General features: G+C 40.7%; 1 protein-coding gene across 1 annotated transcript in view; it reads left to right on the plus strand.

The window, feature by feature from the left end:
* LOC115043860 (potassium voltage-gated channel subfamily D member 3-like) overlaps positions 1-25,645 on the plus strand; it is a 72,883-nt gene that overhangs the window by 41,054 nt on the left and 6,184 nt on the right. The window contains exons 2-3 of the mRNA XM_029502611.1: positions 15,436-15,598; positions 24,833-24,934. Of these exons, the coding sequence (XP_029358471.1) occupies positions 15,436-15,598; positions 24,833-24,934 (265 nt within the window). The remainder of the gene's footprint in view (positions 1-15,435; positions 15,599-24,832; positions 24,935-25,645) is intronic.

Consider the following 25,645-nt stretch of genomic DNA (forward strand, 5'->3'; position numbering starts at 1 on the left):
TTTGTAAGACTGAAATGTTCTGAGTTATCAGGCCCCCTGAAAATCATCATAATCCCTGACAACAGTTTTGAGATTTTGATCAGTATGAACGTTTTAGGCAGGCGTTTTTCCCCCCATGCAATTTCTCAAAAAGAAATTGCTCAGTACATAACTGTTTGCATACCAAAGTTATGTGTATGACAGTGAGTAGCTGCATTTTATCCAGCTGTTCTTTGATATTGCATCACATCGCTCTGGTTCCTGCACTGTCAGTGGAGAGCTTGTTATTGCTCAAGTGATGGTGCTCAGTTGCAGAGTTGCTAGATTGACACATTAGAGGGAGAATGACAGTTCTCCGCAGTTCTCGCTTATTAATTGCGACATTTTCATTACCTTGCCCCTGATATGACACTAGAGGCAGGTTCATCATGGCGGAAGGATTTTTAGTGTAGAGGAGGAAGAGAAGCAGCGCAGTCGATAAATTAACTAGTCGTGGGTCCCCCCTGCCCAAGGTTCATCAGATGTCACATGATCTTTTTATGGGAAATTCAAAGGAAACAACACTTACAAGGTGGAGTCTAGAATAACTTAGCTCTGCGAATGACTTCAAAGACGCAAGAAGGATCACTGGAAACCAGCCTTCAATGCTAAAATGAATGTTCTTATCTTCCGATGCATTCATTAAACCAGAAATATCTGCTCAACCATATACCAAGATAGAAAACAGAGGCAAATCTGATCACATTAACATCAGATGATTCACCATTATACTACAGCAATACTGTGGCATGTAAAGCCACAGGAAATCTGTTCTGTCAGGTCCCCAACCATTGAGCCAAATAAAATGGGTGATTCTTATGGGCGGAAAGCAGCAGTCTGTCCTTAAATGTGACACAGTGAAATGAGAGAGTAAACATGGGCTCTGATTTATCACGCAATGTGAAGTTTTAGACAGAGAGGATTTGAAGTATTTGCACTCAAATACATCCGTTCCTGATTAAAACACTTTCTGAGTCTTTGTAAATATTTGGCCAGATTTCACTGAGTATTTCATCCTTTTTGAAAGATTCCAAACACAGAGAGATGTTAATTATTCAGCCCTGATAACTCTGTCTGCCATTCATTACAGTCAGCACTGTAAATCCTCTGCTCAGCACTGGGAAGAATGCGGTTTAGAACAAAGGTTATTGAACGATGCTGTATTTTATGGCGGTGTTTATTATGGTCACTGGCAATAATCTGTCATTGTCTGCATCCTGTGAGATTCCAGGTTTAGCATGCTTAATGCTGTTCATTGTAGTGTTTTTATCACAATGAAAAAAAGCCAATACCAATCCTGTTGTCTTGCTCAGCAGTGATATGTAATTGTTCCTGAATGTTCTGCTATCCCCAGCACTTCTCCGAGCTGCAAACGCCGCCACATCTCTGCTGCAGAGTGAAACACAAAAGACAAATATAAATTTCCTGTCACATCCTCAGGAGCCACACTATGCTTCATTACTTCTGATGATTGTGTAGCTGAAATTGTCAATGAAACCTGTTTGACAGCATAGAGGAGCCTGGGCAGCCTTGATAAACAAAGAAAAAGAGTAGCGATTCAGATTTGGAATCCACAATAGCGGAGGGCAAATTACAAATGTGCTTTTTTTTTTTTTACCAGATAAAATGTTTGAGAACTAATGCTCCTTTAAAAACATGACCTGGTCAAGTATGAAAAAAAAAAAAACAATATGGATACATATAGACATAAGGACATACCCTGCACACAATAAAGAGGGAGAAAAAAGCACAGGAGCAAGCATGTAAAACAATAACAGGATAAACGGCAGCAGAAACAAGAAGGATAAGCAAGCGAGCAATGACAGGAAAGAGGGGGGAAGTAAGGTGAATGAGTGAGAATGTGCATGTGTTACATTCTCACTCAAGAAAGAAATAGTATGAAGTAAAGGAGAGAATGCGCATACATATGAATGCATGGATGAAGATGAGATCAGGGGTGATCAGCAAGGGTAACAGTCTTTTATTATCCAGGTTTAAGCTTGAAAGAGGTAAGAGAAGCCAGAGATGAACAAAGCTTTGTTGCTGAAGAGAAAAGCTAGTCTGGCTTTGACTCTTGTCTGATGGGTGTAGATGTGTGTGGTGAAAGACAGAGCTGAATCCAACCGGATGCCTAGGTATTTTTAGGAGTTGACATTGACCAAATCTGAGCCATTGGCAAAATAGATCTCTAAAGGCGATGCATTTGGTCTTCTTAGCATTTAGGCAGAGATGGAGGTAGCAAAAGGACTGAGGCGAGGCTGAATTGAAGAGATCTGGTGTAATTATAGCATATAGGATGGTGTCAACAGCGTACAGATGGATCCTGGAACTGCCAGCAGCCTTGGATACATCATTAATGTAGATGGAGAATAAGATTGGGCCCAATATGGAGCCCTGAGGCACACCTTTGGAGACTGTAAGTGCTTCAGACAACATATTTTCCGTTTTCTGCAGCTGGGCAGGGTTGACAAGATAGCTGACAAACCAGCCACAGCAGGTGATGAACAGGCCCATTCTGGAGAGCCTATGAATGAGGATCCCATGATTGAAAGGGTCAAAGGCCTTAGAGAGTTCAATAAAGGCAGATATGCAGACCTGCTAGTTGTCTAACGCTGTCATAAAATCGTCACCAAATCTTTACGGTGGCTGTAATACACCCATAATCTGCCCAGAAACCAAATAGCAGATCAAACAGAATGTGGTTTGAATCAAGGAAGCGGCTTTGTTGTTTATGAATCAGCTTCTCCAGCTGGTAGCAGTTGGTGTCAGAGTCAGAGCCACCTTTAAAGAGGGGAAAAATGATGGTTGACTTCCAGTCAGGGACAACAGAGAGCTGAAGAGACAGGTTAAATACTGATAGGAACAGCAATAAGATGAGCAGATGCCTTTAAGAACATCAGATCAAGTCCGTCAAAGCAGATTTACTGGGATCCAACCTGATGAGTATGCACTTCTGTGATAGAGAGGGATTTGAAGGAGAAACCAGTATGGGTGGATGGGGAAGGCTGAGTAACCGAGGAGGCCATAACAGGGTCTGGAGTGGTGAAAGCTTTGGTTGAGCTAACAAAGTGATGGTTGAGGAGAGAGGCCATGAAAGGCTTATCACTGATAGCCGTGCTGTTGAATACCATATAGGGTTTGGCAGGTAGGGAGAGGTGCATTTGTTTTCCATCGACCTGACTCTTTTCCAAACTTCCTTGTGTCGGAATAACAGGTGATGAGTTTCTCATCAAGCCATTCAACATGAGATCAGGAGGGACAGACTCTCCACCAAAGGGTGTTCTTTTGATGGATAAGTTTCGCCAACTCATGGGGGAACCAAGGACATTCTTCTCAGAGAGCCGTGTTTATCAATGATTGAGGTGAATGTATTTTTGAAATAAGGGATAGCACTGATTCTGTCCCAACACACTGCTGCAAAATCACAAAGTATGGCCTCCGTGTCATAGTTCTTCCAAAAAGTGCTTGGTCACAATTATTGGTGGGTGTTTGACCAAGCAAGCAGCGCGTACACATGCAATGGCACAGTGATCACTCACTTGGCTGAAGAATCCTGATTGATAATTAGATGGGGTGTTGATAAGAATGAGCTCAATCAGTGTGGAGGATGAAGGAGATTTGGGGTTGGGTCTGGTAGGCTCCAAAATAATTTGGGAAAGGTTTAGAGCATGGAATTGCTGCAAAACTGTGTCTGGGGCATTGATCATATCCCAGTTTAGATCGCCCAGAGGAATAAATTGAGAGGAAATGTACAGGACGTGGAGTTCACTAAACACTATTGGCATGGAGTCCAGGGAAGAGGGCGCTCTGTAACAGTGAGAGATACGCTTGTTGAGAGTTTAAACTTTAAAAGTAACTCAAACTGCTTAGGGACTGACTTAGAAAGAGCAACAGAACAGTGCAGGTGCATAGCTTAGCCTCCTCCCCCGGTGGCTCTGTCCTGACAAAATACATCGTAGCCTGGTATCAGATTATCATAATAGGTGTTTCTTTTCTTAAGTCAGCATTCAGAGATAGCTAAGTCATCAGGGTTAGCAGTATGTACCAATGTTTTTACGTGATCGAAGTTCTTAGAATTTAACTGATATTTACATGTAAAAACCAAAAGGATTTGCAATCACATAAATCTCTAAATGAGAACTGTCCAGGCAGTCCAGGTAAAAAGATAGCTGACCGGTTTGGGATCCTGAGTCTGAGCTTACAGCACAATGACAAACAAAACGCCAGTGGGGTTTTTATGAGGGAGTGCATGTCTGGCTAAGTATGGCAGCTGATGCAGTAATCCAGGCTGCAGCAGGTAAGGCCAAGCGATAGCTAGCAGAGGGCAGGGTTTTGTTTTCAGCAGCAAAAAAACACCTTCTTATGTGTTGTAACAATGGTTTGGGAAGGCTTTTCTCAAAGAAAATTAAAAATAAGCCTTCTTTGATCCATTGGTTTAAAAACGTACTAAAACACTCTACAAACAGAAGTAATTCTGAGCACATTGACAAGCAGGCAAACAAAGGACTGAGCTGGCGGCCATCTTGGATGTGCAATCTTTGATGCTGTTTTATCCACATATAAAGTTGTAGGACTTGAGGATTTTTTGTTTTCTTTTCCTAAATCTCTTTGCCTTCTCAGATTTATTCGGACGTGTCATGTCAGCACTGACCACTGATGGACAAACTGTCTTTAGTCATTGTCGTAGATGCGTTTTTCAGCTTCAGGGAAGCACCACGCTTTTGTCTGAAAAGGTGTCTATAAAATCTGCTTCAATACAGAGTATATCTGCACACTTCCAGTCTATTTTCTTCTGTTTTGCTTCCAGTGGACTCAAACATGGGGACCTGCAACTCAATAATGTGCCTGAATGCATCCTGTGAAGACCCACACAGAGAGCGCAAAAACCGCTGCTCTGCTGACATGCTGCTCCCACTATGCCATCTGTGGAGATTAGAGGCTGCTGCCTGCTCTACCCTGTTTGTCTGCAACGCTCATTCACATAACTGTCAACAAAAGTCTCACTGCTGGTAATCATCCAATCGAATTTCTGACAATTTAACATTGTCAGAAACTTCAAAAAGGAAACACAAAGATGAGAAAAAATATAATTATAGCAGTAAACGCTGTGTCCCCAAACTGCCTAGCAGCAGCAAGAAAGAGGGGAGGGCCATCGTGTAATATTCTGAAGTTGGAAGCCCAAATGTCATTGCAGAAAAGCGAAGCAGTCAAGGAAATGTGACAGAGATGATAAAATGTATTAAATGTTGCTGCAGTGCAGGTTGGATTTGGATGGTCCACTGGTGAGAGACCTGCAGAGACACCCTGAGGCAGCTGTTGGCCTGGAAGAATTATCCTAATTGTTGTCATGTCAATACAACCATGAAAATCTGAGGGGGGGGGGGGATTCATCAGCACAAATCTGTGTCAGTGTTAATTAAGTCCTATATTATGTACTTTATTGATCAATTTCTTTCTTTCTTTTTTTTTTAACGAGGAACGTGACATCCCCGACATGGGATCTCCTCTTTCTATGAAAGTGATTCTCCCATGATAGGTATGGCATCATGTGATAGTATAATTATCATGTGAAGTATGCCATCATCTTACCGTATCTTAAAGTCACAGAGCAGCAGAGAAAAGCTGGTGGATAAAACCAAATGAATAACGCAGCAGATGGCTGTGGCCTTACTGGACAGCCGACTGCACTGTGGCTGCGTAAATACTAAGAAGTTCAGAATGACAAATTTTCCCTGAAGAAATGAAGGTTAAGAAGAGTGGCCTAATTTTCTCTTTTTATCTTCTGCCTGTGTGCACGTGTTGGTCACTCACTTTGGCCTGCAATGCACCTCAGCTCAGCCTTCCTTATTCATGCCAATAATAATAAACATATTACTGTTAAGGTCACCTCGTCCAGCCCTCTGTGGCAGGTTGCTTTGCCCTTGATGTCAACTCTCCCTGTAAAGACGGGCCGGCTTCTAATTCAAACGCGAGCTCACATAGGTTATGATGGATGGCGCTTTCCTTTCAGTGGCAGAAGGTCATACCAACTAATATCCTGCATGGCTCACATGCCTGTATGTGTAATAACAGACATCAGGCCGTTTCTTGTCCTCCTGTTTAATCCCACCCCGAGTCCTTTGTTCCTCAGTGCAGTTCTCGTCGTTATCGCCCCACACCTCTGCATCACTCAGTAGAAAACTGAAAGGTGAGATTGTGTGTGAGTGTCAGCATAGCAGGTTGTGCGCCCTTGCAGTCCCACACGGATAGACGGCAACCATTTCTTACATTCACTTTCTTGGGGTTCTCTAGAGCAGGTTGGTTTCTGCGGTGGCTCTGCACTGATGAGAGGAAAAGAGCGAGTTGTAAATGTGCCGCCTCAGGTAAAACAGTCGTGCTACATGGAAGTGTTTGATCTGTGCCTGCCGCTTTATCTGTAGGGACTCCTGTCTAACTTCTCACTTCGAAAAGAATTCATTGTTGCCGTTAAAAATGAAAACACCTTTTAATAAGAAAATAAAGTAAATTGAATGCAAACTATATAGTTCTTGTGTCATCTGAATGCTATTTCATGTTGACACTGGTCAAACCTATTTGCTGTGAAGAGTCATTATCACATTTAATCTTTGATAAATGCAGTTTTCCTGTGCAATAATGGTCTGTTACTGACATGCTGCACTGCTTTTGTTACGGTGTGTACCCTTTATTGATATGTCCCTTGGTCTCAGCCAGTATTTACAAACATATGTTATAATGGCGTGAAATTACACCTTGACATTCTAATCTTTATCACCTGGGGTTAAAAAATGAAGCCACACACTAAAGTGCCTCGATTGGCCACTCTATCCTGGCTCCGAAAGCTAGTCAAATTCCATAGATCTGTGAATTGAGCAAAGATTTGAGCAAAGAACAGGTCTTATCTGTTAACAGTGAAGCCAAAGCAGCTCACTATGTTTGAATAAAGTCAGTCTCTAGCTGAATTTCTCCATGACGTCATGTGTAACTGTTTGATGGTTGTATCTCTCTGTGTTTTTCCTTTCAAGGTGAAACAGCAGCAGCAGTAATAAATGTTCAGTTTGCGCTAGAAGTAAGTTAATGCAGCTCTGATGTGGTGCAGAGACGGTGAACAGTGAAGCTGAATGTCAATGAAGTAAAATTCTAAACAGAAATGTTGCCAACATGAATTGCTTGTGCATGTGAAGGCCATTTCAGACCACTGCAGGAAAAGTTTGACTTTGGGGAAAAAAAAAAAAAAGTTAGAAGTATCCTTACCGTGAATGTGGTATTTGACTTCCTGAAAATTAACTCTGAGATCTGAAGACTCTCATCAGTTCCCCAATTCTTCCCACAAACAATGCAAGACAAGAAATGGCAAGTTCGAAGAAACTTTACACACAATCAATATCAAAAATAAACAGAAAAAAATCGATTTATAATTACTTTTCATCGATTTCAGTTTCGAATGCAATTTTCTTCAAAGAGCGCTTTGAAGTGTTCATTATATTTCTGTAGCTTAAATGGTTGCAAATTTTCTGACTGCGTCTTTTTGCTGACAGTGTCAGTCGACTTTTGTCGGGTATTTAAACTTTGCACTTTGCTGTATTTTTCTACAGTGACAATATAAAACTCTAATTCTGTCCTGTTACTTTGTTCCAGTCTAAAAAAAAAACTGAACATGAACACATGAACATTATCTGTGGAGGTATTGTTCATGATGAAAATGAAAGCATGCTAATGCTCATGATGAGTAAAACAGCTTCCTCCACCGTGCAGAAACTGATTGTACTGAAATAATTTAAGAAATGTGACATGACTTTTTATGGTTGCCGTTCTGTGTGTTGTTGTTTTTTTTTAAGGAAGGTGTGAATCATGTTAGATTAGCTGGAACAAGTGTATATGTGGGGTTGGCTGAGAGAGCGCTGTTGAAATGGGCAGAACTTGACAAATGTGGATTAACTGCGGTGAGTCTGTTTGCTGCCATAGAACAGAGCGACATGGACACCTGGTAGCTTTACGCAAACATGGCAACAGCTGGAGCCTCAAAATGCACTGAAAACACGAAAATTATGGGATTAAAATCTGATTAAAACTAATATCCATTTTTCATCAAAAGGCTTAAACAAAATCGAAAGCTGTTGCCAGAAATGAAGATTTATTTTTGCTGCACTCTGCAAGGGCCATTCAGATTCAAGTCAAATTGTTGTTGCAAAGTTATCTCCTGTTAACCTGAACTGTCACAGCAAACGCGGACAAAAAGCAATCAGTATTCAACAGATTAGCAAATATTGAGACAGAAGTGTTGCATTTAACTCATAAAACACATGAAAGGAGGCAAATTTTGCAAAAAAATATATAAACAATAATATTAAAAACTTTATATTTGTGTGAAAAGAAAAAACTAATTAAATCATTCATAGAAAATTATTACTTTTCATTTGGTGTTGGTTTTGGTGCTTTAGGTATCAATTTAACCTCATGACACCAAATATAATAGAAAACCATTGAAAACACGCTGGTGAAGCCCTGAGCGAACTAACACAATAAGTCCCCAATTTATTTGGTAGCTTCAAATGAACTTCACTATTTGGACACCAGAGGTATTTGAATTTTTACTAAATGGAATGACGTTCTTGCTGAAGAGAAGTGAACTCAAACTGAACTCGAACAGTTTTGGCCCTTCACATCCTTCCTTTGACTTGTGCTGTGCTGCATATACGGATGTTATAAAAAATGCTCGGATTTTGCACAAGCAACAATGGATTTCTTAATGGTGTGTGCTTTTTTTTTTTTGTTGTCGTTGGTGTTAGCTTGTTTTAATGATCAATGCATAATTAATGATTTGGAACTATGAGCAAACGCTGGTTTCCCCCCGAGGCCAGTGGGAATGCCGCAATGACCCCACTGAACCTCGTTGTCACCCACGACTGCAACACCTTATTCACACGCTGCGCATCTTAGGTACCGTCTGCTCGGGTAAATCAAAACATGTTTATGCCAAGAGATGTGTTAAAAACTTTCAAGTTGCATGAACTGTGCAAAACAACGCTAATGTGATTTGATTACCTAAAAGGTGTCATTGCAGCCAATTAATGAAGAAGAATGTGATGTGAAATATTTCATTGTGGGTTTAAATGTGTAATAAATCCACCCTCCTGGTCGTGCTTTTGACTGCAGGCTGCTTTTATTAGATAAGACACATCCCTATCAGTCAAAGTAAGTGTGGCATAATAACAAGACATACATTTACAGTATAAGTGTTTAAACTGTTGAGCATATTAGCATTCTGGAAATATTTTGTAGACTCCCTTTATGTGAGCATTCTCATGCAGGTAATCAGTCGTTGTAAAATAAATTGACACATTAGAGTCTCGGCTTCTAACGCATCATTATAGGAATCTTATGAGTTAAAAATTTGAAAAAAGTTGGGTCACTATGGCTGTACTGGTGATAGTCTCTTTCAAAGCTCACCACCACAGCTGTACCAAAGTTGGACTTAATGTGAATGCGGCTCTCGAGCCTGCCTCTGTTAAACTGGAACGAATCAGCCAGATTGACTACCTCTGTGTCATCGTGACTTTTTGATGCAGCACATCCAATCCCATTCTGTGGCGATGCCCATCGTATATCTATTAGGGACATGCTGTTCTTCAACATGCTGTGGAAGAAACAGCAGAGCTCCTTTAACAGAGAGCCGAAGAAGCGAGCATTTGGAGAGGATAAAACACACGGCTGAATAACTCCCCCTGCAAATGATTTTTCCACCTGCTTAGGTATTTGTTCTAAACTGTGGCAGATGGAAAAAGTCAAATAATGGATGACTGAGGAACATTTACCCTAAAGCTGTGCTGCTTTGTTTTGCATCTTGTTGCATTATTAGTTACTGTGAACAATCAGTTGTTCATGTAATAAAAGGACACTGTCGTGGTTGCATTTGTACGTCAGGGTATTGATTTGAAAAGGTTAAAAGACAGCACCTTATATTCAAAATACAATTTTTTCTAGTTTGGAAGACTAACACCTCTCTGACCTGCAATATTCTGCAATTTATATTTGTCAGTGAGGCAATTATAATTATTTAAAAAAGAAGAGTCCTGACATTTTACTCTGCAGCTGTCATTTTCACCAATCTGTCTCTTCGCTGCAGAGTGAAACTAATGCAAATGTATCTGTTTATGCAAAATGCACCCAAAGGATTAGCTGAAATGCCTCAAAATAATAAACACTGGTGCTGCAAGTAACCCTAACCCTGCAGCAACACCAGTGCCAACTTGCAAAAATTATTGCAGGAAACACATAAACACATGAAGAAAAAAGATGCAAAATTTTTATTTTTGATTACATTTGAACTTCCCATCTTGAGATAATTAAAAAAATCGGAAAATCTTTATTAGAAAAATATTTCAATGTTTCTTTTGATTTTTGTCTATTTTTATCTTTATTTGTAGTAATAGTTCGGAATCACAAATCGGAAATAGTTATCTTGGACAAAGGAAAGACAAAAATAAATATATACATAATTAGAAATATTTGTAGTGGGATATGATACAACTGTACAATAGTGCAGTAATGTGTAAATGCTGCTAAAGTCTGGAACAGTCTTTCAGAAGATGTGACACAGATCTCAACTCTGACAGCGTTTAAAGCCAGGCTGAAAACAGTTTAGGTGTGAATATGACCACTGAAAGTATTTTAGCTGCGCTTTTTCTTTTTGTTTTTTTAGCTTTTAATTCATTCATAGATGTTTTTTGGGATTTATGTAATGATTCTATCTGCCTTCTTGTAATTTTTTTTCTGTATCTGGAATGGAAAGCACTTTGAATTATCTTGGGTATAAATTGTGCTCTATAAATAAACTTGCCTTGCCCTTGCCAAACGTTCATGGTGTTGTCAGGTGGCCTTATTGGGAGATCTTGGAGACAGCGTTGAAGAAACTGTTTTTAAGTCTGGTGGTTTTGCGAACAGAGCTCTGTAGGGAAGCAGTCAACAGTTTGTGTCTGGGGTGTGAGGGGTCTGCAGTGATGGTACCTGCCCAGTTCCTGACTCTGGACCTTTAAAGGTCCTGGATGGAGGGCAGGTTGGCCCCAATGATCTTCTCTGCAGTCTGCTCCTGTCCTGCTTGGTGGCCAACAGTGATGGAAGGGCAGAGAACAGACTGGATGATGGCGGTGTAGAAGATAACCAGCAGCTCCTGAGGCAGGTTGAACTTTCTCAGCTAATGCAGAAAGTACAACTTCTGCTGGGCCTTCTTCCTGGCAGAGTATACGTGGGAGATCCACTTCAGGTCCTGGGAGATTGTGGGTGTAGGGTGGGCGGGTTCCTCCTGAAATCCACTGTCATCTCCACAGTCTTGAGCAGATTAAGCTCCAGGTGGTTCTGACCACGCCAGATGACCAGTTGGTCCACGTCGTGCCTGTAGGCAGACTCATCACCGTTCTGGATGAGGCTGATGGCCGTTGTGTCGTCTGGAGACTTTAGAGGTTTCACGGACGGGTCATCCGAGGTGCAGTCATTGGTGCAGAGGGAGAAGAGCAGCAGGGAAAGAACACACCCCTGGGGGGCACCAGTGCTGATGATACAGATGTTGGAGAACATGCTTTCCAGCCTGTCAGTGAGGAAATAGTAAATCCACTGACAGGTGGAGGCCGGCACGGTGAGCCGGGTGAGTTTGTCTGGTCTTTGAGGATTCCCAGGATGATGGTGTTGAAGTGTTAGTAGTTGGACAAGCACATGACAACATGTAACACATGCTGCAGCTCGTTCCTGGCTCTGGTTGATTAAACAATTAAAAAAAAAAAAAAGACCATCTGGTCTCTGTTACATGACTTTCTTATTCCAAGTTGAATTAAAATTAATAATGACAAAGTGGTTGGTCATGACAGGAGCTCACCGCTGTGAGTGAAGGCCTGACTCCAGCGCCCTCCTTTTGTACCCACATGAAAATAACTTTTTACCTTTTAAGTGTTTTGGTATTCTTCTCCTTTTTTAACCTGGCCTCCTGTTATGATCCTACATCCTGCAAAGAGCAAGGATTGGAGTTATTCCACTGTATCACAGATGCAGTGATGTTTAATGCATCAAAGCGGGTACACTAGTGTCAGACATTATTACAACAAGGCAGTCACAGCCAGGAGAGTGTCATCTCTCATCAGTTGACAGAGAGAGAGGAGCAAACTGTGAAATCATTTCTCTGGTAGTGTGTCAGCCAGGAGCAGGACTCAGCCACAATAATAACAAGCCCGGTGGTCAAATCGCCGTCATTTGTTAATAATCTGTTATATTTCTGCCGTCTGTGCCCGCAGTGCATGTCAGCCTGCCTGCCATGACTTCGACAAAAAGACACGAGAAGTTTTACTTGGAGCAAAAGAAGTTTTAGGTTGAGTCATGTTTTACTGCAAACACAGTTAATGACTGAGATCCACCAACTCATACATGCAGCTCACGGTCAAAAGTGTGGATGATTTGCCCTCTGATATTCTTTTTCAGTTTTTTTTCTTCTTTAATGCTGGATTCCTAATTTCACACAGAAGTAAGCATGCTTTTCTAACCCAGTGTTTCAGAGCCATATTTTATAATAACTTACACAAGAGCCTTTTTAAGGATCTTAAAAAAATGAATTAATGGCTGTATCCTTTCAAGATAAAAGACACAATTTAAAGTCTCAGGTAGAAATAAACTGACAAAGCTGGTGATACATTACATAGAAAGGATTTAAATGGTTTCCACTTTTCAAGCTAGTGTTTCATACAGTACAGAAATGGTTGGGGAATGTTTCTGAATTATTACCATACAGAGAAGAAGCAGCAGTAGCTAAGAAAGAAAGAAAGAAAGAAAAGCCTTTGAAAATAAGGATTAACTGATGTGTGTGCATTTAACTTGATTGCATATAATACTGGGAAGGTGTTACTAGAGGAGAGTCAATTTCTCCAAATCAGGATAATGCTGCTAATTTTAGATTGCTAATATAGCAGCATCCAGAAGCAGTTTATTATTATTATTGTGTGCACAAAAAGGACATCCTGTTCCTGAGGGGGGCATTTTCTGAAGTTTCCTGTAACGGGGGGGGGTTGATGGCCACAAGGTCCTCGTCAGCGGTGCTGGTTCGGTTCCAGCTGGTGTCATTTGCTGCATGTCTGTTCCCCCCTCGCTCACTCTTCAAGCTGTCTTATTGAATTAAAAAAAAAAAACAACCTGTAATGCTCTACATTGTTTTGGAAATCTAAGTCTACCATGCGAATATAATGTTGCAGGACAATCGTTGCTTTTCACTGAACTAAGTGGAGAGATGGGGCAAGGGCCAGTGAGAACCTATTAAATTTTGTGGCAGATCCTTGGCATTGGTCTACACTCTGTAGTTTCACTCTGATCCATCTCTGCAAGTCAACCCTGTTATTAAAAAGGAAAAGAGATGGTTTATCAGTATCAGTGTGGTCTGGACCATCTGTACTCATCTCTGTGTTCTACTTTTCTCTCAAAGAGGATTTGAGCAATATCATGTTTGCTCTCACATGTATTTATTCAGGCAGAGCAGACGGCTGGTTTGTGATAATCCTCCATCTCTTCAGTTTGTGGGTAGCAAACAGAAGGTATGTAAGTCAGATGATTATGTCACTTTCAGCAGTCAAGAAAGGGAGCTTTGGGCCAAAAAAAAAAAAGTAAGTGAAAAGTTAAAAGCCAAAATCCACAGACATCTGGGTAGCGAGTGGCCCTCCAGAGGCACTGTGGTCAACAGTGCATGTGGCTTACCTGTCAAGAGTCTCATTGTGTCTAAAACGCAATGGAGAGGAAACTCAGAGGAGCCAAAAAGGCCAGAGGGGAAGAGAAAAAGGCCTTTTGACAAGTGCAAGTGTTTTAGCCTAACTTTGAGGATCAAAGTCCAACCCCTCCGTCTGCTCCGCGTCAAAGGCGTGACATTTCCATTGAGTTGGTGAGGTGACATTCAAAATGATCAGTACGACATATATGTACATCAAAACATTCACTCATTAGCTTTTATTAACTCCCTCCAAGTCACCGCTACATTTTATGAATGAGGACAGGCGAGTTAACTGCTTGGCAGAGATGGAGCGGCAAAACATCAATTCTACTTCCAGAGTGTCCTTGGTTAAATGCAGAACATGCACCCTTTTGTAATTCCTCTGTTTTTCTCTCAAATCCCACATATCGAGTCAACATTCTTTCCCATCGCTTTCCACCACACCACTTAGCTTTAATGTCAGCAACCCACAACCCCCGAAGAGACAATTTCATGTCCTTTTCCACCCATTTACAAGGCTGTCTACCAAGTCTGTGTGTTTATGTTAATTTGTTCCACTACACATTGGCATGGCACACGGCTCTGGCCAGCAAGTCGAACCTTGTTGTCTTCCTGCCCCCGGATCCCACTGGCACGACTTCGTTCTGCCCAGAGTGAGCTGAATAGATAGCAGGGGCCCCACTTCTTCACCTCTGCCCACCTGTTACAACAGCCACTCATCTGTGTAATCGAATTATCATGAGCCAAAAGGAGTCAGACAACAACAGGCATCAAAATCAGACTGTCCTGCTTGAAAAGAGAAGAAAAGAAAAAACAAAAACAAAAACAACCAAATACAGAAGGGCAACAATCGGGGGTATGTAAGCAAAGTTCAGAGATAAAACTGACTAAATGTCTTTCTTTTCTAAGCAATCTACGAAATAATAACTTATACCACCTTTACACAACACACTTAGTTTTAGAAATGTGAAAAAAGTTCTTTCTTGGTTTCCCTTTTTTATTTTTTGGTTAAACACTACATCAACATCTCAGGAAGAAAAATTTAACGAGTACATAATTTCAGCACATTATAAAAACACCTCCTTTCTTTTTGATGGAAAGCCAGATATTTTCTTTTAGTAGCTAGTGGAGCACAAAAGTGGGAAAAAAATAAAGAAAGTAAATATTAATTATTATCACATGGACACACAATTGCTGCTGTTATAATTGTTATATCATATGAGATGTTGGTGTCTTTGTTGCGTTGCAGTTCATTACTGCTGGTTAAGGAAAAATAAAAAAACAGTGGGAGCAGGTTTCATTCTATAGTAAGCAGTTCATTTAAAGGGACTATTTTGTGTCCTAAAAGCTGTCATTTTCAGGTTTATCTAATTCAATGGATGGTAGTGTGGGATTGTCAACAAAACACAAGGCACGTAAACATTCAAATAAATTAACCTTGGCGGCTGTGTAAAACCAGCAATTATGTTGCCATTGAAATTGGCAGCAATTTTCAGATATTGTATCCTCTCTTCTTTTGAAATTACAGCTGTTTCTACCTCACCCACAATAAAAAAATTTTTTTTTTGATATTTATATTGTTCTATCTATCTTTTATGTGCATTACAAATAGGCATGAAAACAGGGGGATGGACATATAGTGTGCAGGTTAACACAGTCTAACGCGTCATCTATCTTCTCTCTAGGTATGGAGACATGGTGCCAAAGACAATCGCTGGAAAGATCTTCGGCTCCATCTGCTCCCTCAGTGGTGTACTGGTGATCGCTCTGCCCGTCCCCGTCATCGTCTCCAACTTCAGCCGCATCTACCACCAGAACCAGAGAGCAGACAAACGCCGGGCTCAGAAGGTAAAAGTCTGCTTCTGTTGAGGTTAAATATTGTGTTTACATGCTGTGTGTGCGTCACAGTGTTCTCACATATTGTACGTATTACCTGATCATTAAGGGTGCACGCTCTCGAGGGCCAAAGTGGCACCGGATTATTAGATATTGTGAAGTTGATGAGGGAGAATGGGAGGTTGAAACACTGATGAAAAACACTGAGAGCTTTGACAGCAATAGTTATGCCTGAAAGACCTCTCAGAGGTTGTGTTTATTAATATTCATATCATTAATCGAATAGAAGTGAGCTATAAGGTCTTGATGACGGATGAGTTTGAAATGTGCATCCATCTTCTACCACTTATCTGTTTCTGGGTCACGGGGAGCTGGAGCCAATCCAAGTTTAGACTGCGTGAGGGTGGGGTACACCCTGGACAGGTTGTCAGTCCTTCACAAGGCCAACACACAGAGAGAGACAGAGACCAACAACCACTCACACTCACACTCAGACCAACGGACAATTTAGAGTCACAAACGGTGGGAGGGGGCCGCCGTACCCGGAGGAAACCCACGCAGGCACGAGGAGAACATGCACACTCGGCACAAAAAGGACCCAGGCCGGGAACCAAACCCGTGACCTTCTTATTGTGGGGCAACAGGGCTGACCACTCTGCCGTTCTGCCTGAGAACACATTTTTAAAAAAAAAAGGTGATGGTGAAAGGGATTAAGCCCAATTAGTAAACTGCACGTCTGCACGGGAAATCGCTCTTTCAACCTCCACACATACACACTCACACAGGAAATTTGTTGCCCTTTAGACCCACATTAATCAACATCCTTCTTCACATGCACACACCGTCCGTGCCTCTCTCTTTCTCACACACACACACACTTAAAATCCAAGTAGCGAATGCTAGCTATCCACTCAGTACACTCACCCAGTGGGCTTGACCTTTTTACAGGGATAGATAAGAGTGTTATTAAGTTAGAGAGCGGCTGCTCGTAGCTAATTTAGGAGGGGAAAAAGTCTGGTTTGAATCTGAAGTTGGGGGGGTTTCTTTGTTGTTTTTTTGCTGTTTTGTTTTTTTTCTTCTTCTTTTTTTTTTCAAATCAAACACAATGGAGCGTGCCTTCTGTAAATCATCATCTGCTCCAAAATGCATTTGACCAGTAGACCCTAAAGTAGAAAAGCGTGGAGGATAAAACCACAAATCAGCTTCTCTGATATTTAAAGGAATATTTCAGTGGTTCATAGCTATTTCTCCAGCAGTGCTACCGATGTTTCCTCACATCCAGTTTACACGTCTAAAGATTCTCTCCAGTTTCACTGATATGGCTTTATTTAATTATGTTCAACTTTAGCAAATGATTTATGAGATGATTTATGAGAAGCTGCTGCAACCTCGTCTCTTAATGACTCTTGAATATTGTTTTGATATCAATATGTTTATGCAGGCAATAAACTGTTTGCTGCTTTCTGCAGTTACTGACAGCAGGGGAGGCAGAACGCGTTGAAGGAGGAAAGGTTTGATGGGTTTTACAGACAGGTTGTTATAATTATTTTTGTAGAATAGATGGCAATGGTGACTGTATAACTTTTACGGTTGTTATATTCTTTGTTTTACTTGTGACTGACGGACAGAGTCTGCAATAATTCACTAACAAAACACTTGAAAGTAAAAGGGTTATTATTAAGGGTTAACATTTAAATATAGAACATCTCAGGTTGACTTGCTCTACAGCAAAAGCAGATTCAAAAAACATTGAATACATAAATACAGATACAGATAAAAGTAGATGTAAATCCAAACTGTCACTTTTCTTTCTTTTTTTTTTTTACTTTTATTCTTGCATACGGCAGCATGGTAGCAGAGTGGCCAGTGCTGTCGCCCCACAATAAGAAGGTCACGCTATCAGTTCCCGGCCTGGGACCTTTCTGTGTTGAGTTTGCATGTTCTTCCTGTGCTTGTGTGGGTTTCCTCCTGGTCCTCCAGTTTCCTCCCACCGTCCAAAGACATCATTAGACCCAATTATTCCTTGAGTAGATGGCACTGAATGGGTTTAACGTATTTATTCCAACAGCTCTGGAGACTTATTTCATTTCATTTCTATTGCTACATCTACTTGTCACTGGTTTGGGTATTGTGGATTATGTAATAGCCTCGTATCGATTGTTCGACCATTATGGTTAGTTTCAACTCAAAACACTTCAGTCTTCATCCTCAAAAAGAATTCTTTGCCCATCCAGTAAAGGGAACGTGGAGCTCATCATTCAGGAGCTGTTTTGCTGGACTGCTCTGTGTAATTTTCTGCTCTTCCTCCGATGTATTTCTCTAGTAAACACCCAGAGCTGTAAGGCGACATTTACCGTGCACCAATGAGTAGATTTTTATTCACCGGTGCATCTCCCACTGCTGAAAAAGAGGGAAACAAGGGCATCAGTTATATACAGTGGCGGCTGGCGATAAAAAATTTGGAGGAGGGGGGGGGTGCAGTTTTTTGTGACTTTGTATGTGTGTGTGTGTGTATTGGGGGTCAAACAAACACTTAAAAACACTTCAAAAAAAAAAAAGCACTACTTGAACATGAATTTTGCTTTCCTTTCCTTCTGAGAGTAAATCTCAGTATGACTCTCTGATTATAGTCAGTCATCTCACTTACAAGGCTCTACTTCATGGACAGCATGGCCAATGCATTCGGCCTCTCCTGGGTCATGGTGTTTCTGAGAAAAAAATTTAATCCTTTTCAAGGTTTAGAAGCACTTCTCAGCTACAGCTGCGGTCACGGGCTTGGTGATGACAGCCTTTAGGAGAGTGGCAGTTTCTGAACAGGCTTTGTCCTGATTATTCTCCATAAACACTTGGAAAAGGTCCACAGCGCCACGTCAGGCCTTGAAGTCTTCATAGTTGCAGATTCAAATGATCGCTGTCATGTTGGCTATTCCTTCAAGGTGAAACTCAGTGCATCATTAGCAAATGCATCCTTGTACAGTCTCCTTGCATGTATAAATAAACAATTAGATTTTTTGAGTTATTTAACCTTATCTAAATGGCTTTACATGTAACATTTGAACTAGCTTTTTTTTTTTTTTTTTGCAAACATTTTGAGGGGATGGAGCATCATAGCATGGTGTATTAACAAGCCCACACTGGCTGTTTATTAACCCTGTTCACCCATTCTCCCTCTTTCTATTACTGCATTTCTGCCGGCCTTCCCTTCCTCTGTTGGACTCATTCATCTTCATCCTTTTCTAACAGTAGGCAGCTCCGGGCTCCCATTACAATTATGTTGTCATCTGGGGATTTGACTTTACAAAAAGGTCCTCATGTACCCATTGTAGCTTCATAATCAGGAAATAGAAAGTAGAGAATCTCAATAGGATTTAATGATCGTTGTTCTCAGCTTGATGTTGTAGGTAGTTCTTGACTGGGCCAAAAGAAAACTTATGTAGACGCAGACAACAGGTTTCTTTTTATCTTTCTTTACTCCTGCACAAATCTGCAGCACAGCGTATTCACCACTGGCATGTCAGTAAGTGTTGAGGCAGTAAATGAACTGAGGTCATGCTGGTAATGGGACAGCAAAGTCCAGTGGACCCAGTCAGAGATGGCAGCTTGTCGAGTAAGAAAAACAGCTGAAAAAGCACCAGGAAAAAAAGGGAGCTCAAAAAGAAAAGGGTTGTCAGGTGAGAAAGAAAAGAGAGAAGAGAGAAAGAGAAGCCAAAGGACACCGAGCAGAAAGATGAGAGGAACAGAGGCTGACAGGAGCAAAAGGAAGGAAGACAGAACAAAAGGTCCTGTTGTGGAGTAGTTTCAAGGCTCACTTGTCTTGGCGATGAACATTTCAGACCTTTTTCCGTGGACTGCTTCACACTGGCTGCCTAACTATCTGTCAGTGGTAATGCTGGAACATATGAGCTTGATTTGTTCAGTCAAGCAAGACCACAGATGAGAAAGTAAAATAATGAGAACCCATCTTCCCTGATGGTTGAAGAGGACCGTCTTAGAACAGACTATAACTTCAGTTAGCACCTTTAGATCAAAGTTGTCCAGCCTTGAAATGCTTCATCATCACTCCTCAGGAGGCATTTGAGTTTGAGGATTTTAACCTCAAATCTTTTCTTGCCATTATTGAGAATCTGCTTGAAAGTAGTTTTTTTTTTTTTTTTTTTTTTCCCATGATGAATGTGTTAAGCAGTATCTTAATGTTCCCATCAGATTTGTTTTCCATGAAAAGGCAAAATCTCCCGACACTGGCCAAAGGGCAGAGATGGAGACTCACACCTAAGGGCAATTTTAAAGTGACCATTTAGCCTAAACGTGCATTTGCACTGTGGGAGGAAGCTGAAGTACCCACAGAGAACCTTCCTGCTGTGAGGCAACGGTGCTAATAATCTTAAATTTATTAAAGATTATCAGCACCAAGAATTTGGACACTCATTCACACATAAAATGGCATCCTGCTCTCCACCCTGAATTCAAATCATTTGTTGCATTGTGATCAGAATTATTGTGGGTTTTTTTAATTGTTGAAGCAGCACAGCAGCATTCTCATCAGGACTCAGCCGGTGTGACTGTCGGGCATATTAATCACAGAACTGTCATGTTCTTGACAGCAGGTTCACAGCCCCAGTGCCCACTATTGTTACGCTTCGGCAGCAACAGTGATTTGTTTAATTTTAGGGAAGCATTGCAGTTTTTATGTATTTTATGTAGGTGTCTCTGAAAACACAGAACTTGCTTTGAGCAGGTGGTGTGACCACCTACACATCACCAGACATGCTATAGACACCGCAAATTGATGTGATATTTCAAGAGCTTTTCTTTAACAAAACACAAAGTCCTCAAGTTATGATTTCAACACAATGTATTTGCTATTGCATATTGCAGAAGCATAATTAACAGTAAATGTATCGAATGTGCCAAAGCAGAACTATATGCCACTCCTTGTTTCCGCCGGGTGCCGGGTGATGGCATGTAGCACAGACCAGCTTCACTGAGCTTGAACTACGTGAGCTAATTTGAGTTAAATAATCTAATGTATGACACAGTCTCACACAGTCTCACGTTAGTAAAGACGAGCCAGGCGGCACCATCTGGCAATTTCTTTTATTTAAAAAGAACCATCCTTTGTTCAGGGAATTCTTTTGTGTTTAATGTTTTCACTGTTTCATGTTTTCAATTTGATAACAAAAACAAGATTCCTTTTTGTGTGTTTGTTTGCGTCTTTTTTTTTTTTTTTTTTACATTTGACTGGACCAAAAATGTACCAAAACGTGATTTCATGACCTAGATACATACCAAACTGTGACTTTAGCGTACTGTTGCACTCCTAGTTGGAAGTAAAATGAGCATTGAAACTTAAAAAAATTCAACCAAATCACATATTAAAATGGCAAAACACCCAAAATAAAGGATTACCAGCACAATAATTAAAAGAGGGCTGATTATATCTGGCAAAATGGTAGATACAACAGCCAGCTCAGTCAGTTAATCAGCACCTTTTTGTAATGGGAGACTCAACTGAGACCAACTGCTGCTGACACATGTAGATCATAATCTCCTTTTTCTCTAGTAAATCCCACAAAAAGAACATTGAAATTTCAAAGACTTTATCTGACTCAAAAGAATAGCCGGTGGCTTACGCCTGAAATAACTTATTCCTCTCTGCCTTCATTGTGATCCAAGTATGCAACAGAGAACCATGCCGTGAATTTGGGGGCTTTTTCCTTGTTCTCATCCATCTAATTTGCTTCTCTGCAAAGCACCCTGAGGACTGATGTTTGTCATCCTCAATGACATTTTCTTATGCTTCCGCTTTAAATGAAATCTAGTTTAGAGAGTTGACACTATGATCAGTGCTCTTTCTTCCACACTGGCCAAATCATTTTACTCAAATAACATTTAAAATGACATAAAAAAACCTCTATATATTAGTGCAGGGTATTTTTATGTGTGATGACAATATCATTGTACTATCTCTAAATGGGCATCGCGGACGTCTGGTTTATTTAACTAAACTACATTTTTGCAGTTATGGACTTGTTGCCATGACAACAGCTCCATTTGATTGCTAACCAATACCAAAGAAGCAGAGAGTCCACAATCATATTTTGAAAAAGGCCACAGTCGAGTCTCGATAACTTGCTTATCTGCAACCAAAGAATGTGGCCTTATTTAAATACTGAAACATAAAATGCATCTTGATATGTGGTTCCCAATAGCTCCCAAAAAAAGTAGTATTTACACCTGTGCCAGCTGTATTAGGAAAACATTCAAGTTTTTTGTTTTTTTGTTGTTGTTCTATTATAAAAGGCGTAAAAAGCCCTATTCCAGTGCATGAATACAATTTGAATTTAACTTTCTGAACAACAAAAGTTACGTTCGGCTCGCCGGTATCCAAATAATTTTAATTAAGCATTTATTTCACCAAACTGTTTGTTATTTTTCCTATCACGGAACATAGTAGGGACACAAAAACAGCAAAAGCAGAGGAAAACAGCAGCCAGTTGGATTTTAATTTATTTATTTTTTTGCTGAAGGGGGATTAATATTGACCTTGGTGTGACACCTTCAATCATTTGGAGATTTGATTTTATATTATTGTGGCTTATTACTTCAGACTGGCTCTGGACTCGATCAAATTTGACATGGTCACTCATCGAGACTTCAGAATAAGCCAAAATTTTATTAGTTCAGAATGTGGTTAGAGTGAAAGCATCCTGGACAAGAGATAGGCTCAGTGGACCATGACAGGATGCCCATCAACACATCAGTGCTACCGGTTGCAGACCTCTTGCACAGTTCAGGATCAGAGTTAGTTAGTTTGTTTGTGTCGAGAAGGCTCTTTGATCAATAAGAAAAGCAGGCAGCGTGTGACAGCACATCCACTTCCGAATTCTTTCACTCTTCAACCAGAGCCACGGAAAAAGAAGCAAAATACACACACACACACCGCCACCACTCCTTTGTCTCCCATTCTATACGCTGAGCACGTAAATAAACAATCATTATTATTACGTATCAGTCTCTAGCACACCTCACACACTCACAGGTATCTACAATCTGATGGACAATTTCTGAGGCATCCAAACTTATTTCATTACTTTTGACGCCTGGGAAGCTGAGATTGCTCCATCTGTCTCCTGTTTCTGAAATGCGTTTACTGTGGGAGAGAAAGCAGCAGGACGAGGTTAAAGATGTCTTTCACCTAACGTGTCCAAAAGCACCCAAGGCAGTGGCGTTTGTCATGGACTCATCCCAATATCCTGTTCATTTAAAGAAATTCCCAACACAATTTCTCTTTCATTTCCTGTCTCTCTCTATTCTGTTCTCAAATCCATGATTTTTCATTTGTTTAGTTGCTACACAGAGAGGAGGATATGATTGTAAAAAGTTGCACACAGCTGTAATTTTATCAAAAGTGAAATAGACTGATAGATGCTGGCTAATACTCTTTGACACTGAATTCATTTTACGTTCGTTGCACATGTGCATAGTCATAAACCTCTGGCTCACATTGATAGAAACGGTACTAAAGCAGTAAACAATCCATTAGCCATTAGCTGTGTGACTCATTCACTAACAAATTACATCAGCAGGTGGACTTGGCTTAATTTTGCATTTATATATTTCACAGATTAAGCATTATACATGTACATCTTTTATTTCAAACATTGCACTTTTAAAAACATATTCTCTTTATTTGTGTGGACCCTCATTAGTCCAGGTTTGGTAGTCCTCCTAGGATCAGTTTAAAATAAACCATATCAGAGAAAAATCTGTTTTGTCTATAGTATTGGGTCTAAACAATGGACACTTTCACCACTAGTCGCACTAGACCACCAGTATCTTGACAAAAAAAAAAAACAAAACAAAAAAAAAAAAACCCAAAACATTTCAATAGCAACAACGAGGGCTTCTATTTGGCCACAACCACCTTCATTCCCAGCATGTTTTCAGTTAAAGACGTGTCGGGACAACTGAAAAAATTACTCAGTGGAAATGAGAGGAAAAAAGTCAAAATGAAACCACAACTATCAACCCGTGCTAGCATTTCCACAGCATGCATCGCAGAAATCCTGTTAGTTAGCCTGATAGCACAAGCTACAACATTATCATCCTACTGTAGCTTCCACGACTGAAAACAGACACGTGCACGTATAATGCAGGATGGAAATATCTCCACATGAAAGAAAAAAAAACCTGTTCTGAGCAAACTGGAGCATTTCAGCAGCTCGAAGGCTTCTCATATACAAACCAGTCTTGGGCTGGGGGACATATTTATCCTTGACTGCGGTCCAAACCGTCACACAAATAACTTTGATTGAGCTGGTAAACAAAGCACCCTGACGAGCTTGAAAAACTTACAAAAAATAAATAAAATAATAATAATAATAAAAAAAAAACCTTGTGGATGTTTTGATAATTCTTTGGCCAAGTGGGATCCATGCAGTTATCCCAATGGATGAATGTTGTTTTGTCTTAATCTGCTGCCTTTTTAGACAAATGCTCGCTGTCGCTCTGACCTGAAAGCTGCATACAGCATGTGTCACTTGTGTGCAGCTTGAACACAAGAGACTCGTATGCACAAATTTCTGCACATATGTCGCTTAAAATGCACCAAAACAGAAATACTCAAACTCCATTAAGGGACTGATGCCATTACTCCACTCTGACTTTCCATAAAAATATGTTGTAAGTTCATGTAAGGGCCTAAAATGTTTCATAATGACAGTCCACGAGAGCACAAAGCCAGATCCATAAAGAAATTATCTTCAGAGTTTGGTGTGGAAGAATCTGCGTATCCTGCGCAGAGCCAGAACTTAAAGACCGTATGACAGCTTAGGGAGAAAGGGGGCAGGCAAAATGCCAGCCAGGCTCTACGGCACAACATTGCCATTGCTCTTATGAATGAACGGGAGTAAATACTGCCTGCAGCCAGGTTACAACATTTTGTGGAGAGATTTCCCAGAGGAGTGGAAGTGGTTCTAGCAGCACATTAATGCCCATGGTTTTGGAATTAAATGTTCAACATGACATATGGTTGTACTGTCTGGTGTCCACTTATTTTGCAGAGTAGAAATCTAAATAGAAGAAAAGCAGTACAGTAGTAGCTGTGAAGACTACTTCAGAGTCTGGGTGATAAGTTGCCAGTTTCTCGACGCTGAATTAAGTATTAGTCATCTTGTGTTACTCTGACCACCCACCCACCCACCCACCCTGTCTGATGCTGTAACCTATTCTTCTTCCCACGCGCAGAAAGCCAGACTGGCCAGGATAAGAATAGCCAAGTCCGGCAGCGCCAGCGCCTTCCTCCTGAGCAAACGCAATGGAGTGCTCAACGAACTGCTGGAGCTGAAGGTGAGAAAGACCCCTGACCCCCTGAACACAAAGCACCACCATCAGCGAAGCATTCATTAGAAATGACATAAAGTGTTTGCAGACCGTAATTCAGCATGAGAACTTAATCATGTTGTTCCTTGTCAAACACCCATCTACTAATTATTTCAGTTCAGTGCAACTCAATAACTTGGAAGATGCAAGTCTACATCTGCAGTATGCACACAAGTATCTACACACACACACACACACACACACACACACACACACAATGAAAAACAATTACTGCCACAATTAACCAAAGGACAATTTAAAAGTCATTTAGAGGTTATAAAAGAGCAGCAGAAGTTGGAGTCATTAGATTGTTGTTATATGGAGCAGTGGTGATAGCAGAGGAGTTACACCAATAATCCTCCATGCAACTGCTATCAGCACAATCACACAAGGTATTTTACTTGGCTGTCTTCAGTACTAGACTTGATTTAATCTGTGACTGCAGCAAGCTCAAACAACACAGACCGCTCTTACTTTACCTGCTTGCTCAGTAGTTTGTGGTGATAATTAGTTAAAGCATTAAAATGGCTGCAGGACACTTAAAAACTGCACCAGTGAACAATGAGCCAGAGGGGAACGCTACGCCTTCACCCCCTGTTCCTACTACACAGCGTGCTTCTTTCTTAGCCCTTCTTCAGGATTATAAACACATGATATGCTGTGTTCATAGCTTAAACC

The sequence above is a fragment of the Echeneis naucrates genome, chromosome 5 (genome assembly GCF_900963305.1).
Source record: "Echeneis naucrates chromosome 5, fEcheNa1.1, whole genome shotgun sequence".
NCBI classification, from domain to species: domain Eukaryota; kingdom Metazoa; phylum Chordata; class Actinopteri; order Carangiformes; family Echeneidae; genus Echeneis; species Echeneis naucrates.